Below are 17,497 nucleotides of genomic sequence, written 5' to 3' on the forward strand. Positions count from 1 at the left end.
CATCAAAAATACCAAACAGGACAGTTATGAGCATGTTCTTACTGTAAGCGTTCAGAACAGTCCCAACTAGACAAGACCTACCGCAAATCATTGACATAACCCAGAACTACATTTCCCAGAATTCATTTAAAAACAGTGTCTTTATTGGACTTGTGTGCTTTCCGTACAGTCGTCACGGGATTGCTTATGATTGTTAGTCATGGGGAAGAAGACATGTTCGCAGTAGTAGTCCAGTTCGTAGGTTTAATGTATGTATAATTGTGAAAGGTGACATGGCCAACATTGCGAAGAAAGTGTCATGGTCTGCCCGAGGCGAAGATCGCGGAGAGAGAACGCCACTGCTGAACGGTGCCGATGATGGGAAACACAACAGAAAGGTACCAGACAAGCAATGCAGACTAGCCTACATAACAGACATAATTGAAGATTCAATCTGGAATGGTTTGGCTTCTACAATATAAATTATTTGCTCTACTGATACCTTTTTAAGCATGCAAAGCCAAGGTATTGTGTTGGCTTGCAGACTCAGCAACATAATATTGACAGTACAGTTGCTTTAACTTCATGTCATTCCACAGTGTTGAAACGAAAACAAAATAGTTCTTAAACCTCTTATAATAGGGTAAAACCTTTGTGTTACTTGTAAATCCGTGTAAGGTCCTTATATCTTTGTATTTGTGCAGGGTGTTTTGCAACTCTGGATATTTGGATTTTTTTTTACTTCCCATTTCTTTTAACCCTCTTATTCGGCTAAGAAGCTGCAAGCACCTGTGATCACGTGACCTACATTGAATCGGTAGATTTTTTGTCAGAGCCAACGTTAGATCATTGCTAATTCTGGCCTCTCACTGTATACGTTACTGCACTGGGCTTCATACATTGTTGTGGGGCCCCTTTTGGCATATATACACACAAACTACTATACACACACACACACACACACACACACACACACACACACTGATGTAGAATAATGTAGACTCTTGATAAGTGTTATGTGTTTGGTTCATAGTTATCTGGGGGAGGTATATTTCATATAGGCAGACTGAGCACTGTGGACCTTGAGGAGGAAATCACACCCGAAGAGGTAAAATCTGTTCGACATCAATTCATTTTTATTCATTAAAAAAAGGACACTTCAAAACAAAGAACACTTCAATATCCCTTATTCCAGTTCAAAAGTTTGGCTTCACTGTTTTGATGCAGCTGTAGTTTCAATTTTAATTTCGAAGTGCTTGTGGTTTATTCATGATTTGCATGTTAGGCTGCAAATAAATCTTTTCTAAACCTCTCCCAAAATCATCCACTCTTGGCAGGAGACTCAGGAAAAAGCCTGACTTGATGTACTTGATTATATGTGAGGTCATGTTTCCGATGTGCTGGCATGAGGTCAAGTTTACTCATGGCTGCAAAGAGTTGATGTAGCTAAATAAAGTGTTGTGCTATTCTGATTGCATGAGCATAGAATGACTGTATATGCTCTTGATGAATTTCAACTCTTGAGTCTGTTTTCTTTTCCAATTTACACAGGACATTGTGAGAAGTCGACTAAAGGAAATCCCTCACAACGAAAAGCTGCTGTCCCTCAAATTTGAGGTAATTGAATTTAGAGATGACCTCTCTCTTTCAATTGAGCGTCTGTTGGGAATGTTTTGAAAAATAACTAGGGTTTCAGTAACTTAGCTTAAAGGTCCCCTAACATGAAATTTTCTCATTCTGAGGTTTTTAACTAGAGCCAGACCGATATATCGGCCAGCCGATATTATCGGCCAGCCGATATTATCGGCCGATATTAGGCATTTTCCATAATATCGGTATCGGCAGCTATAATGGCAGATAAATGAATATTTAAAAAATAAAATAAAAACGGACGAAACTCGCTTTAATCATCTCTCCTCTACATTATTTTGAAAATGTATGTTTTACAATTTGCAGTATGATGTTATCTATTGCTAAATTATGGCTCATCATAGACTAGCTAACCACAAAGCAAGCTAATGCCACTATCATCAGTGGAAGACCGCTAACGTTAACATTAATGAGCTTGGAAACCACAATGAACTTTTTCTGCCTAATTAAGTAATTATTACTGTATTTATAACTAGCATATCTCTAGTTACAGTCCCTGCATTGTAAAATGTAAGTTATACTTGCGAGGAGTGAACATTTAGACATAGAGAAAAAGTATCAAACGTATCTTGTGCAGAAAAGTTAGCTTTTCTTTTACACGTGTGTAAAATCCAACAATATTTAATAAAAAAAAAAGAAAAAATATCGGCCGATATATCGGAATATCAGATTTTAAAACCCAAAAATTTTTTATCGGTATCGGCCTTCAAAATCCTTTATCGGTCGGGCTCTATTTTTAACATTAATATGATTTCCCCTAGCCTGTTTATGGTCCCCCGGTGGCTAGAAATTTCATTCGGAAGACACAATGGGTTAATTTTATTTTCTCGGGAAATGCACCGACACAACTTCCGAAGGTTTTGTATGGTCCAAACATTTCGCCAACGACTGAAGTTTCCTCAGTTTGGGCTGATACAGAGCTGACCTCGATGAACGTCTGGAAATAAATCATCGAGCTACAAAGCAACAATTTCTGATGTGTAGCCTAATTGTTCAAGTTCAGATAGGTAATCTTTCTCTCAAAATCGTTCAATGCTGTTTATGCATAAGTCAAGCAAATTATATACAGAAAGTGAACAAATTATATAGAGAAAGCGATCAAAGAACAATCATTCCACATAGGGCGAGTTTATTTGTTTATTTTTCATAACTCGTTATGAAATCAATGACGCACATTACATTGCACAACGAAGCTCTTACTGTATGTATATCATCATGTTTGCATTGGTGAAAGCATTAGAGAGAGCAGAAACTGCGTTGCAATGATAAGATCTTCATTCTCGTGATCAACAGACTGTCATCTGCTGTTCAATGCTCATCACGGCTACATATTATGTGATGGGAATAGTAAATACTTTAAAAACTTCTCACGATTTGTTAATCTCGATAGCTGTAATAGTAAAAACGTATAATAGCTGTAGAAAAAGTATTTGAAGAGTTTCACATGTAATATGAAGCTATTTCAAATGCAAGCATGTCAGCCAATCACAGCAGTGGCCGGTTCCACTGAATGCCACAGCAGACACGCCCCTTCAAAAAGAGCTTTCAAATCAGAGGCTAAAATTAGGCTAGGAAAAATGCCTTTTATTTCTAAATTATGACTATTTTTAATTAAAAAACATAAGGGCAACCCAGGAAACATTATAAAATAACCCCATGTCAAGGGACCTTTAAAACTAGGCAAAATGCAACATGTACTTTTTTAAAAAAGTGTCTTTGAAGAGCTGTGATATAAAATGTCACTACTTTGCTTTCTGTTTTTCAGAGTCTTGATTATGATAACAGCGAGAATCAGTTGTTCCTGGAGGAAGAGAGACGAATGAGTCACATGGTCAGTAGACTCGTATGCTGTAGCGAACCGTGACTCTTGAACCTTGGCCCTCTCACCCCCTTCCTTCGTCGGGGGAAAAAGTAAAACCGACCTAAAATCAGCCTAGCTTACTGTGTCCTCTTCTAAAATACTGCATGTTACCTTTGACAAGAAATGCCACAAGCGAACATCAAGTGAGCATGAGAGTTAACACCAAATTAAACAAAAAGTGATGAAATGCAAGTTATCATTACAAGAATTGCATCATCACACAATCGGTGTCATTGCAGCGGAATATGGCCACAAAAGCAACTAAATTTTATTAAAGCCGACACATCATGACATCGCTCAGACTGAAGCACATTAGCAACAGATACTTCAGCATATGTTGAAAATTAATCATATCATTAGACTGGCATAGCAGTTGATTAAATGTATGTAACAGATCGTATTTAAATTATGATTTGGGAAAAATATAGCTTTTATGGAAAATTACAGCAAATGTGCACGTCGCCAAGTTAGTACATTTACAGACTGACCAGTAATTCTGTGAAATAACTGTTTTCTCAAAGACAGTCGCAGTGGCAGGTAGAATAAAATCAGTCAAGTAATCGATTCGATTTGAAATAACTTGCACAAACGGCAAACAATTCCAGCACTCGTTTCATTGGCGCTCGTTCCTGTTGCGTGTGCTCAAACTGGTAATCCGTGTGAGCGTCATCCAGTCTGAGGAGCAGGTAGCCGGAGAAACGACGATCTCTGATATTTAGAATTGGACTCGAGTACCTATTTCGAGCCTTAGTTGTCATTTTTACAGACTGCACCTTTCAATGCTTTAAAAAGCATTGGCTTTCTGAACACAATGAAGCTCTGGTGAAGTTCTTCCTTTGCTGATTAACTGCAGCTTTTCTTTAAAAGTTAATTTTGAAAACTACATTTATAATAAATTAGCAACGATGTCCTCATTAATTTTGCTTGTGGTTTCCATAGCGAACTAGCTATTTTATTAGCAGGTGGAACGCATCATAAACTTGATGATAACAAGCCACACCCATTTAGAGGGACAATAAGATTGGTCGATTTTCCTGTCAGGTCTTGCGGTCTCCACTAATGAGCTCACGAGTTGAATCGTGATGAATTTTGTCCATTTTCCTCCACTTATGCAGAACGGCACTCACTGATAAGCTGTTTCCACTTAAAAGCAGTTTACTCAGTGTACTGGCCGAACTGACTCTGGTTCTAGAGTCTATAATTGGTATAGCCATTGCAGATTAACATGGAATGCTTATTTATCCTAACCACAGGGTTTTAGATGTCTGGAGATCAGGCGATGGGTGATTTGTGGTCTGATTGGGTTCTTCACTGGTCTTATCGCATGCGTGATAGACATTGCTGTGGAGACTCTTGCTGGGTACAAGTACTATGTAGTCAAACAGAGTATCCTTTTTCTGTCAGTCACGTAATTTGCAATCTTCTGATATAATCTGTTTATCACGTAAAGCACTCAAAAAAGCATTTGTATATAAAAAAATATATCGTTTAGTTAATATTAATTAGCCAATATACTGCAGTTCTTCAATAATTTGTCACAACATAATTAAATGTCATGCAATCAGTTTACATTTGTAATATGAAAGTTGGTGTAATCCATTTCCTTTGGGATTATATAAATAAATTGTCCATAACCGGATACACGGCAATCCAGATCCAGACACAGAGAAGTTTTTTTTTTTGTTTTTTTTTTGTTTTTTTTACTAATACATTCTGTCTATGTAGTTTATTAAACTTATTTCTTAACTATTTAAAGACTATAAATAGCAATGTTTATTACCTAAAAAAAAATGTTCATGTTATTATGCAGTAATATACCTCAGTAATATTTTTAATACAGTGCTAATCTGATATGTGATGTTTCTTACTGACTTCAGAGTTTCTTTAATCAGATGTTCAGACATTGAGAAATTCACAGAGCTCGGAGGCCTATCCATTTCTCTTATACTGTGGGCAGTGCTGAACTCTGCTTTCGTGATGGTTGGCGCTATTGCTGTTGCTTTTATTGAGGTTTGTTTTCTTCCTTGTCCAAATGATATTTGTGTTGATTGCTTTCTGTGTTTCAGAGTCACAGAGTGCAATTCATACGGCTCTTTCAAAACAATGTACTTAAGCAGAATTTGCCTGCGTTTGCAATAGCTTACTAGCATACTGCATTATTAATATTTCTCGACTTATTGAATCAGATTGGGTTGCTTCAGGTAAATTTTTGTTGTTATTGAAATTTTAGTTTTGTTTTCTGAAAGAAATTAATACTTTTATGCAGCAAGGATGCATTAAATTGTATATAAAGTGACAGTTAAATGAAGTGCTGTTTTACTAATTACTATTAATCAAAGAATCCTCAAAAAAAAAATTATTACGGTTTCCACACAATTATTAAGCCACCCAACTGTTTTCAACATAGATAATAATAAGAAATATTATCAGCAACATTTTAGACTGGAGTAATGATGCTGAAAACGTAGCTTTGACATCACAGGAATAAATTACTTCTTAAAATATATTCAAATAGAAAATAGTTATTTTAAAATGTCATACAATTTCACAATGTTGCTGTTTTTACTGTATTTTGTTAAAATAAATGCTGCCTTGCTTAGCATCAGAGACTTTAAAAAATGTTACTGGCCTATGCAATTTGGATAGTTTTACTTTGTTTTATTTTGAACATTGTTTAATATTCATTCTTGTTTTCTCTCAGCCCATTGCTGCAGGAAGTGGAATTCCTCAGATAAAATGCTACCTAAATGGAGTGAAGATCCCTCGTGTTGTTCGACTAAAGGTGATGTCTTTTTTTGTGTAATAAAGCTATGTAGAGCAGTCGTGGCCGAATGGTTAGAGAGTCGGACTTATAACTTGAAGACTGCAAGTTCGATTCTCAGTACCGGCAGGAAAATGTAGGTGGGTGAGTGAATGAACAGCGTTCTCTTCCACCCTCAATAATCCTTGAGCAAGGCATGAACCCCCAATCGCTCTCCGGGTGCCGCAGTGAATGGCTGCCCACTGCTCCTAATGTATGTGCACTAACTTGGATGGTTTAAATTCAGAGGACAAATTCAAGTATGGGTTACCATACTTGGCCTTTACATCACTTTTCTCTTTTTTTAAGGGATCTCTAAAAATGTATTTCTTCCACGTCCACAGACTCTGGTGGTAAAGGTCTTTGGTGTGATCTGCTCAGTTGCTGGAGGTCTTGCTGTTGGAAAGGTACAATAGAAGAACAGTCAATTGAGTCAATGAGACTTTAATTTGGGGTTAGCAGACTCAGCATCTGCTCTTCTCTCCCAGGAAGGGCCCATGATTCACTCTGGAGCAGTGGTGGCTGCAGGAGTATCTCAAGGCAGAAGCACTTCACTGAAAAAAGATTTTAAGGTCAGTTTTCTCTACTATTGAGTCTACTTGAATCTAACAGTGGACATGGAACCTGACTGCAAGTTTCTATTTCCTGTAGATGTTCGAGTATTTCCGCAGGGACACAGAGAAGAGAGACTTTGTCTCGGCAGGAGCAGCGGCTGGAGTATCCGCTGCGTTTGGAGCCCCTGTTGGTGAGACATGAAGAAAATCATTTCAAATATCCACATTTTTTTTTATACATCAGATAGAAGCAAGTTATGCAAAGTCAATAAGAAAAATGTTTTTTTTTAATTTAATTGTTAAAGCATATTAAAATACCTGATATACTCGCCTATATATCCCTGATGTAGTTTTAGCTGTAAGTGAAAATACATCACTTGTTCCTCTGAATAAAAGCTGTTAAAGTGCCCTGGAATTAATCTTGGAACAGATTGTTCAGAGTCATCTTTGATTCATTGTGTTTTTTTTTGGCACAGGTGGGGTTCTGTTCAGTTTAGAGGAAGGTGCATCTTTCTGGAACCAGATGTTGACTTGGAGAATTGTGAGTGATTGTGAATCAGAGCTTAGTTCCTTATTAAAGAGCACCGTCTATTTTACTGCTTGAACCTCTCATTCTGGTTTGTTTTTGTTCTAGTTCTTTGCTTCGATGGTCTCCAGCTTCACACTGAACTTTTTCCTCAGTATTTACCATGGGAAGCCTGGAGAACTCTCCAGCCCCGGTCTCATTAACTTTGGCCGCTTTGACAGTGATGTAAGTCCTGTATATTTCTCTCTCAGTTACTCTGACATTTTTTTTTTAGCTGCCAGTTTTAAGTTTTTCACACCACAGAGATTTGAAAGAAAAATCTGTAGTATTGATCCTTAAAGGGACAATGTATACTTTTTAGGTATTTTTATTATTTAAAATCATTTTTTTTCCCCAATATCTAATATGTTTATCTCATCCAATCAATATCTAATATCTTAATCTAATCTAATCAATATGTAATATCTTTATCTAATCTAATCAATGTCTAATATCTTAATCTAATATCAAAAAATATCTTTAATCAATATCTTTTTTTTCACCTCCGCTCCGTGCGTTCTTAAAGAGAAAGACACGTCTTTTCTTCTTGCCGCTATAAATCTCTATTTGTTTTTCTGCAATAATCTAGTGAATTTTCCCCAAGATATATTCAGAGATGATAAACAAGATGTTATAGAATAATAATTTATTGAAAACTCAAATTTGACAATAAACTGACATTCAGTCTATTTATAGACTTTACTGTAAATGTACAAGCACGACATTCGACGGGTTTTCCCAGATCGCATCACAAATTTGTTTGTTCGTTGTGTCAAGTTGCCATTTGTTTGAAATAACAAACCTGTTCACCCGAAGGAACACTCGACGAGGTCTATGGGTGCTATTAGAAGACATCCTGTCATAGCTTTTTGGTACATAACGCTACTGTAGATGCAACACGCATTTGGAGAGCACAATTCGATTAAATGCAAAATAAAATTTCACCACTAGATGGGAGAAATTCCTACACATTGTCCCTTTAAAGTTTTCCAAAATGTCACAAGAACTAAATTTAATGTGTTTTTTCTTTTTTTTAGACTGTGCAATATAATTTATATGAAATTCCTCTCTTCATTATCATGGGAGCTTTAGGTGAGTAGAACATCACTTTGTCTGTGCATGAAACATTTTAATAAGAGTGGATGTAGCTTTTGAATATTTTTTTCTGATTTTCATTCGTTTTCCAGGAGGGATGCTTGGGGCATTGTTCAATTTGCTCAATAATTGGCTAACAATTTTCAGAATAAGGTAGGATCTCAAGCTATTGAATTCAGAAGGTCATGGGTAATATGTTTTGCATTAAAGCAAAAAATTTTTGAAAAATCAAAATGTTGTGTAATGGAAAACTTGTATTGGGGCCAAGATGCATCTATTCCTTATATTGGCCATTTTAAGTAATTTGTGCAGCCACTTGACAATAGGTTTGAGATTCTGCTAAATGGATGGTTTGCTAAATGGATTGTAGGTATGTGTGTATCATTGAACAGAAGCAGTTGTGATGTTTGACGACTTCTACATATCAATCCAACAATTCTCTAAGTTATGCCCTCATGTCAAATTGAGGTCAACAAGTAAAAGAAGAGACTTTCCAAACTTGTATGGAGTTTAATAGAGTCTGAGAATGACTGATACCGAAAACACAAAATATCTGTGTTTGAAAACGTAATGTTAAGTAATATTGCATTTAACAAACCTTTTATTTTTAAACATGTCAGCTTTATTATTTACACTGCCATTCAAAAGCTTGTGGTCAGTAAGATCAGTCAGTTTTTGTTGTTGTTTTTAAAGAAATTGATACTTTTACTCTACAGGGAGGCATTAAATTGATCAAAATGGACTGAAGACAAAGTTACTCAAGTTTTTTGTTTCATAAATGCAATTCTTTTAAACTTTATGTCTCAGGTACGTTCACCGGCCGTGCCTGCAGGTAATGGAGGCTATGCTGGTTGCGGCGGTGACCGCTACAGTTTCCTTCACTATGATCTATTTCTCCAATGACTGCCAGCCATTGGGACCGGACCACACTGAGGAGTATCCTCTTCAGGTGTTGATGTGCTTAATGAGCTTTCAAAATGTTGCCTTAATTGATAAAATGCTTAGTTAAACTATTCCTAGATCAGAATATAGTCTGAAATGTCAAATTTGTTATTTTGTTCATTTTCAGCTCTTCTGTGCTGATGGTGAATATAATTCCATGGCCACAGCCTTCTTCAACACACCTGAGCGGAGTGTAAGGAGTCTGTTCCACAACCCTCCAGGTGTGTCTCTGTATGTATGGGTGTGAACGGGCTTGAGAATGTGTGTGGACATTATCAGACTTGCAGACATCAAAACATCAAGCCTGATAGTTATTGCTGCACTTCTTGAATTATGTGGTGTGTCTGCATGTTTTTTTGTGTATGTGTGTGTGTTTGCATATGTCTGCCAATTATTTGGCAGATTTGGATACAAGCTGGAAACAGGCCAGCTAACAGGCAGCTAAAATCTTCCTACGCTCTGGAGAGAAGCCAGCTTTGATTACTTTCCCAGAGAGCTGCAAGTGCACAATAGTCAGTACTCAGCCACTGGACTAAACAAGCAAAATCACAGCTTAACAAATGGCAAGGTTTATAATGACCAAGTTGGTAATGCCTCCGAATGTAATATGATTATATTATAACATCATAATTACATGTTTTATATATGATTAATATCACATATAATGTTATGGTTTTAATATTACTTCATGGCTGGTAGCCTTATGCTGCTCTACAAATGAGACTGTTGTGATCAACCGATTGCAAGCATGCCATTTAAAACAATATTTGCTAGGAAAGGTATGCTTCTTCTAGTGCTAACTATAAATAAATTAAATACAGAAGAAGTAAAACCTAGTACAAATAAAGAAACCAATGCAATTATCTTATTTTATTGTTTTTTGTGTCTTTTTTGTTCCCTTTTTAGAAACAAACCTTGCATATATATATATATATATATATATATATATATATATATATATATAACACCATGCATATATTTATTATTACATTAGTTACAGGCCAACATAGTTATATATAAACAAGAACAATTAACAGACATTATCAAAAATAAATATGAAAAATATTTTACAGACATAATGATATTAGTACTTTAATCCAACCAAGGGGAACAGGACAAGCAAAAGTTTTAAAAGTCGTATTTCTCAGTGTATACCTCATGACTGGACAGCCTATTATAAAGCCTTCAGTCCCTACCATTCCTTCTAAGCAGGCTACCCATCTCTTTTTTCAGTCCTGCTGCTGTCTAATTTTGTTTTAATATTGAAATTTTACTTGGAATATCTCTCTCTCTCTCTCTCTCAGGAACGTACAACCCTGTGACTTTAGGGGTCTTCACTCTAGCCTATTTCCTCCTGGCTGTCTGGACGTATGGTCTGACCGTGTCGGCAGGAGTGTTTATCCCCTCTCTACTCATTGGAGCAGCCTGGGGGCGACTCTTTGGGATCCTTTTGTCTGTCATCGCTTCCAGCCAATCAGTAAGTACCTACCCACCTCTGCATTTTTTTTTTTATTACAGCTACATTTTTAATGCATTTTTACAGTGACCAAGAGGGGACATGTTTGATTCACTTTGTTTTGTTGTGGCCATGGGATATTATTTTATGGGAACATCATATTAACTAGTGGGAATGTAATAAGTCATGCCCATGAGATTGTTTTGTCAAGTTAATGACATTCTAATGTTGTGGCCACATGATGTGAAGTCGTGGCTTTGAGATCCTATGTTAACGGAACAATATATTTTTCTCATGGCCTTGAGATAAATGCATAAATAACCTGTGCAACCATATCAAGTTATCAACCTGGAATTATCAGAAATGGATTGGCATAAAATAATATTTATTTTTAATTAAAGGTGCTATATGTAGTTTTTAGCGGTCTCTGGCAGTGAAGTTTCAGATTGCAATGAGCGTGCGTCCTTGAACGCAAGAGCGTGCACTCATGGTATTATTGGTATCGAGCACTCATGGTATCATGGTAATATTACATTCCCTCAAACTAAGATCTCAAGGCCACAATATATTATCATGTTTCCACGAGTTAATATATCATGGCCACGGCAAAACTAAGTGAACCGAACATGTCCCGTTAGGGTGACCGTAAACCTTTTACCCTGAATTTGAGAAAAAATAGAGCTAAAATATGAGGAAAGATTAACTGTATTGTGTTGTGGACATTTTCTAAACTGATAGATTTGGGCGGATCCTGGGAAATATGCTCTGATAGGTGCTGCAGCCCAGCTTGGTGAGATTCATGTTCTTTGTAGGCTTTCTTTAATGAAATGCAGCAGTAATGCAGTCTTGTGATTTATAATAGTCCTCCCAACTGGATTTCTGTGAAGGAAGTATGTGTCATCATTAACAAAAATTGCTGTGTTGTTGTGTTAATTTGACAGGTGGCATTGTCAGGATGACACTCAGTCTCACTGTAATCCTGGTGGAAGCCACCGGGAATGTGACCTATGGCTTTCCCATCATGCTTGTGCTGATGACTGCCAAAATTGTTGGGGATTACTTTGTAGAGGTGAGAAGCAAAATATCTAGCATGGTTGTTTTTGTCTCTTGTGAACTGGTGATTTGTCTTTCCAGTAGTTTTTTGTTTTGTTTTCTTAAGGGTGTCGCAAAGCATTAGTAATGCATGCATGGCATTTATTTTTTGTGTTGTTTTTTTTGTCATGTATGTGTTTGTCTGACTGGTTTTTGTTGTTTATAGGGCCTGTATGACCTCCATATTAAGCTGCAGAGTGTTCCTTTCCTCCACTGGGAGGCTCCTGCTACTTCTCATTGGCTGACGGCCAGGTAACCACACCCTACGGCCTTACATGATGCTTTTATCTTTATCTCTAAAAGTGGTGTGGACATGTTCCACCCGCAAATTACACCTATGCTTTGTAGGTCAAAACCTCTTTTACTGTCTTTGGTCAAAACACAGAAGCGAGTTAGCATTTTAGCACTTCCGGTTCCATCGTCCCGAATTCAATGGGTTTTTTTTAATTGGGTTTTGGTTAAATGGCTGAAATAAGGTCTTTACATTTTATTCTACAACATAAAATATATAAGCTGTTATGTGTCTTGAAAAAGGCGGTTTCTAATAAGTGGCTAAATGGGACTAAAAGAGTGTGTCAAGGAGATTAAAAATCATCACGCTAAACGAGTGAGCTCAGTCTGCTTTTACAGGCTCATTGTGCTTATAATTGTGCTCTTATAAACTATTCTAACTCAAACGTTCTGAGTAAACTGAAAGAGTTATCGGAAGCTTGGTGACATTGAATTTGTGGGATTGTGGTGTAGTTCGTTTCTATAGCCTACCTTTAGCTTTTTACTTCTGGCGACTGCATTTATGCTTTTTTTTAATAATGAACAGATTAATACATAAACTAATGACATAAACATAAAATACGGTAATGAAGATGGAGAATGAGTGCTTCTGAGTTCAGCTTGGTCAAAATAAAAGTCTTGCTTCTGAATATTATCAGCTAAACAGAAAAACTTATTAGCCAATGGGATAACAATTTTATTTAAAATATCTTCTGATATATCGTCCTTTGCAATATATCGGTCAGCTACTAGTCTAGTGCGGTGTTTTTATTATGAATTAAAACTATTAAATTTTTTTTAATTAATTGAAATAAAGCTTAGAATAAAACTAACTAACTTACTACTATTTTAGTTACTAAAATAGTTAAAGTAATAAAATAAATAAAAACAAATCTATTGATAAAGCTGAATAGAATACTTAAAAATAAATATGATGAAAGTAATATGTAAAAATAAAAGCGAATTCAAAATATTAATACTTACTACAATATGATATAAATAATCCTCAAATAATGCTGGTGCAGTGTCATATAGTGAATGTGTTCACCACAGGGAGGTCATGAGCTCTCCAGTCACCTGCTTTAACAGAGTGGAGAAGGTCGGAACGATTGTGGACGTTCTTAGCAACACATCCACCAATCACAACGGCTTCCCAGTGGTTACCCAAACTACTGAGCTTGATGAGGTGACATGACCATGTCAGATCCTGTTACTCCTAGTACATTCCAGTTTCAACAAAGACTAAAAGTTGCCAATCTTCCTCCCACAGCCGGGCAAAATCTGTGGACTTATTCTCCGCTCTCAGCTTATTGTTCTTCTCAAACATAAGGTGTGGAAAAATGTTATTATGATGGCTTTAGTTGGACTTTCATCTTTCTTTTATAGGCAATACTGTAACTGTTACTTTGGCATATTCTAATAGTTCAGTCCTCTGTGACTCAGGTGTTTGTGGAGAGGGCATCTTCACGTCTCATCCAAAGGAAGTTACAGCTGAAGGACTTCCGAGATGCATATCCGCGTTTCCCTCCTATTCAGTCCATCCACGTCTCTCAGGATGAGAGGGAGTGCATGATGGACCTCACTGAGTTCATGAACCCGACCCCATATACTGTGCCTCAGGTCAGTTAACTTAAGTAACTTGCATTGTAGCAGCATATTCTGGCCAAGAACTCCCCACAGACTGAGACTATCTGACTTCCATGTAAAGCAACCGATCGTAGTTTTTGTTGTTTCATGCCATTCAGAGGCAAGTTTATCTGGAATTGATTATGTAAGGAATAATTGGCTTGCACAACTGAGGTGCTAATCGTGGCATGGCGTTACACCTCTGGTGTGCATTATTGTTATAATAATTCAATGGCCGGGAGTCAATTACACTACAGTTATTACACCTCAAAACAGTGTTAAGATGATCAGAGAGATTAAGTGTATGTGAATTACCTGAGTCTCAACAGCAGCGTCTCTACTAAAAGCGAAACGATAAGTTTATCTGCTATTTTTACTATATTTATATGCTTGGTCAGTGTTTTGGTTCTTTTGTTTTTATTGGCTGAAAGAACCTTTGAAATAACTAAAATCATATGGCAAAATGATATGAGCATGTAATGCGGTCAAAACCTGCCTGGAACTACATTAGCCGTGCATTTCCCTGAATATAATTGCACAACTTACAACGTTTGTCAAACAAACCGATTCAAGCATTCAACAGCCCCGTAATATAAATCATAAAAAAACTGACTCGCATTGAAAGAAAAACAAAACAAAACAATTGAGGCAGAGACTAGACCAGAGAATTATCCCGTGTCCAAGCCTTAAAGAGTAACTAAACCCTAAACCAACTTTTTTTGGTTAATGATCTGTAAGAATGGATCTTTATTAGTACCAGTCATTGATTCGAGTAACTTTTTTGACATTTGTGTATAAAGTGTTTTATTTCTACAATATATGGTGTAAAAACGTCTTAGTGCTGCCCTCTTCTGGTTGAACGGTTCCTACTGCAGTTGAATTTTCCTATTGGATGTTAGCGGTTCTTCGAGCTCACCACGCTCTTGGAACGAGCTACGCCCTTGGCAGTATAAAACCAGCTTGTTTCGTCAAAACCACTGTAGCGAGTCAGGAGTTGGAATTGCGAGTATTGAAAACGATCAGGATAGAGTGTTTTAGCATCTATTTCGTCCCCTCTATCTCCGCTGGGGTCTGCCCACATTTTCAGCATTTTTCAAATATTGCCAGTGGGTGGAGTCAGGCTCTGACCAGGGGTTTAGTTACCCTTTAACAAAAATGCCACTGCCACACCCTATTGAAACACAAGAAATGTCACCAGGAAGCGAATTTTAGTTGACATGACTATGTGGTTAAATCATGTGCTGTATTAATAACTGTTGTTTTTCATATTTGATTTCAGGAGACTTCACTCCCTCGTGTGTTTAAATTGTTTCGGGCGCTAGGACTGAGACATCTGGTGGTGGTTGATAATGAGAACAGAGTGAGTCTATCAATATGTCCAAATATGTTACTACTTTCAACTACTCACTCATATGTTGATACTGTATTAGTATTATTAATCAGCTATCGGCTGATATTAATCTTTTTTTATTTATTTGTCAGTAATGGCTGATAATGAAAATTTAATTTTGCTTGTTAATTTCTTCTAGTTTTATATTTAGATTACCTTTCTGTCATCTAGTGCTATCTTAATATTTAACGCTAATTATTTAATAAAACTGTTGCATGTAATCTTTGGCAAATCACCAAATAAATATTACTTTTCGATAATGTACATTTATAATGGTGGGATTCCTAAATACACTTGTAGCATTTAAATTATTGTAGTTTATTTATTTATTTAAATTAAATTATTTGAATATTTTTTTCAAATAGAATTTGTTATTTATTTTAATTTCTTTATTCGTTTAATGTAATTTAATTTGTTATGGAAGAATACTGTAGTATAGAAATTGAAAATTGTCCATTTATCATCTGCCTGCAATAACATCAAAATCCCAAAATGTTACGAGTTACTAATTCCCTGGGCTTTGGATGTGAAGGTTGTGGGGCTGGTAACCAGGAAGGATCTTGCACGCTACCACATGGGTAAAGATGGCCTGGAGGAGCTTCACCTGGCTCAGATGTGATTGGTTGTTGAGTTCATCCTGGACCCTGCCTTCAGAGCACCAGCTTTGGACCGTAATAACTCTGGGGCTGGTCAGTCTCTCTCATGTCAAAGATGCCAAACACAAACCTGCAACATGCACAAATCAGTATTTTAAGGGCTCAATTATTTAAAAAATACATTTTTGCTCCTTTACAAAAAAAAAAAAAGTTAGTTATGGGTTGATTTGAGAGTTGAAGGAGCACATTATGTTATTACGTAATGTTGGTTTTGCACTATGTGACTATTTATTACATTTATAATATTTTAGAGTAGATGAGCTTTTCGGGAGCCCCCACTTTTCGTGGCTCTCCAAAAGCATCATTTTGTGTCACCTTACATCTTTATCCTATAGTTACTAATTGAGACATGTACATCAATGTGATAATGTATGTCGACATGACAATGTGTCACTATGCATTTTTTCTCGTTTTTGCAGTCGCATAAATATAAATTATGAATGCTTACTTGCTTATGCATAAGATTAGTTCTTGTAAAATGCTGTTAGCTCAAAGTTAAACATCAGTGATGAATGTGCAGGACAATTTAAGCAAGTTTACTGATCTTGGATTTCTCTTATGCCCATTTGTAGCATTATGAAACCTATTGGTGATACCTTTATGTGCACTTAAGACAGACTACTACATATATTGTTACAGTTAATATGGTCCTTTGCATATTTGTTTACCTAGTTCTATTTAGGATTTTTAAATGTTTTTGTCTTGCTTTATCAGTTTAATATTATAAAATATTTTCGGGTAGATCAGGCCCTAAAATTAAACACATAAATCCTATTTTTCACGTGGCAAGTTTTGGTACGAGTTTAAAACCAGCGAGCGGTTTTATGTAATACATTTCCTGAGGACAGTTTGCTTTTACAGAATGTGAATTTTCTGCCTCGAGCTGCATTTGTTTTCTGTGAAAATCTATACTTTAAAATGAACACATAAATCACAGTATTGGGCAGTGAAAGATTATGCTCAGATAATTATTGCCAAGCACTGATTGCAAGAAACGATCTTGAGATGATGCGTTTAAACATGACGTTGTTGTCTGTGTGCTAAAACTTTGACAAATGCTGTACGCCTCGATGTTTAAAGCCAACATTTTTTGGTTTTTATTGATCAATGAACTTTTGCTCTGCGGATCTCTACTTTTATATTGTTGTTGATTTGAAGCAACGAAAAAAAAGAGTGACTTTTATAACCATTTGAAATTTGTGAACTAATAAAGCTATGAATTGACAAATTAATTCCTAATGCCTCCTCAGTAATTCTCTCAGATATAATGGCTGATTTGGATTTAAAAAAAACCAAAAAAAAACTCTAGTGCAGGACAGGACATCAATATCTCTTTGTCTTTTGGTACAAGGCTATTGTTTTAAATGTGTATATGGTAAAGGTTAATTTTGTCAGCTTTAATGAATACACTAGCATATAGATACATTTAAAACTAATAAATATGAGTTCAAAAAACGATTTTTATTTTTAGGAAGCGTGCAGTGTGTGCGTATGCAACCGATGAAAATGCCTATGTTTAAATTTGTGACAACGCTACATGACTAAGCAGTATGTTATTTTT

General features: G+C 36.2%; 1 protein-coding gene across 1 annotated transcript; it reads left to right on the forward strand.

Moving 5' to 3' along the window:
* Positions 1 to 165: 165 nt before the first annotated feature.
* On the forward strand, positions 166 to 17,168 carry clcn7 (Cl-/H+ antiporter 7). Its single transcript, XM_039686725.2, has 25 exons — positions 166 to 377; positions 1,013 to 1,087; positions 1,531 to 1,596; positions 3,395 to 3,460; positions 4,744 to 4,876; positions 5,391 to 5,500; positions 6,192 to 6,272; positions 6,635 to 6,697; positions 6,779 to 6,862; positions 6,942 to 7,035; positions 7,321 to 7,385; positions 7,479 to 7,595; positions 8,447 to 8,501; positions 8,597 to 8,657; positions 9,312 to 9,453; positions 9,574 to 9,667; positions 10,751 to 10,923; positions 11,641 to 11,692; positions 11,844 to 11,971; positions 12,161 to 12,246; positions 13,318 to 13,450; positions 13,535 to 13,594; positions 13,708 to 13,884; positions 15,170 to 15,250; positions 15,813 to 17,168. The coding sequence occupies exons 1-25, from the start codon at positions 273 to 275 to the stop codon at positions 15,897 to 15,899; spliced, it is 2,388 nt and encodes a 795-aa protein (XP_039542659.1). The 5' UTR covers positions 166 to 272; the 3' UTR covers positions 15,900 to 17,168.
* Positions 17,169 to 17,497: the final 329 nt, after the last annotated feature.

This window comes from Pimephales promelas, chromosome 3 (genome assembly GCF_988280905.1).
Source record: "Pimephales promelas chromosome 3, fPimPro1.hap1.1, whole genome shotgun sequence".
Taxonomy (NCBI): Eukaryota; Metazoa; Chordata; class Actinopteri; order Cypriniformes; family Leuciscidae; genus Pimephales; species Pimephales promelas.

Excerpts from the sequence above, each read along its gene's own strand:
- clcn7 (XM_039686725.2), top strand. The coding sequence starts at position 273 with ATGGCCAACATTGCGAAGAAAGTGTCATGGTCTGCCCGAGGCGAAGAT. Across the intron at positions 7,386-7,478 it reads AGATGTTGACTTGGAGAATT|TTCTTTGCTTCGATGGTCTC; the intron begins GTGAGTGATTGT and ends TTTTTGTTCTAG. Across the intron at positions 10,924-11,640 it reads TCATCGCTTCCAGCCAATCA|ATTTGGGCGGATCCTGGGAA; the intron begins GTAAGTACCTAC and ends CTAAACTGATAG.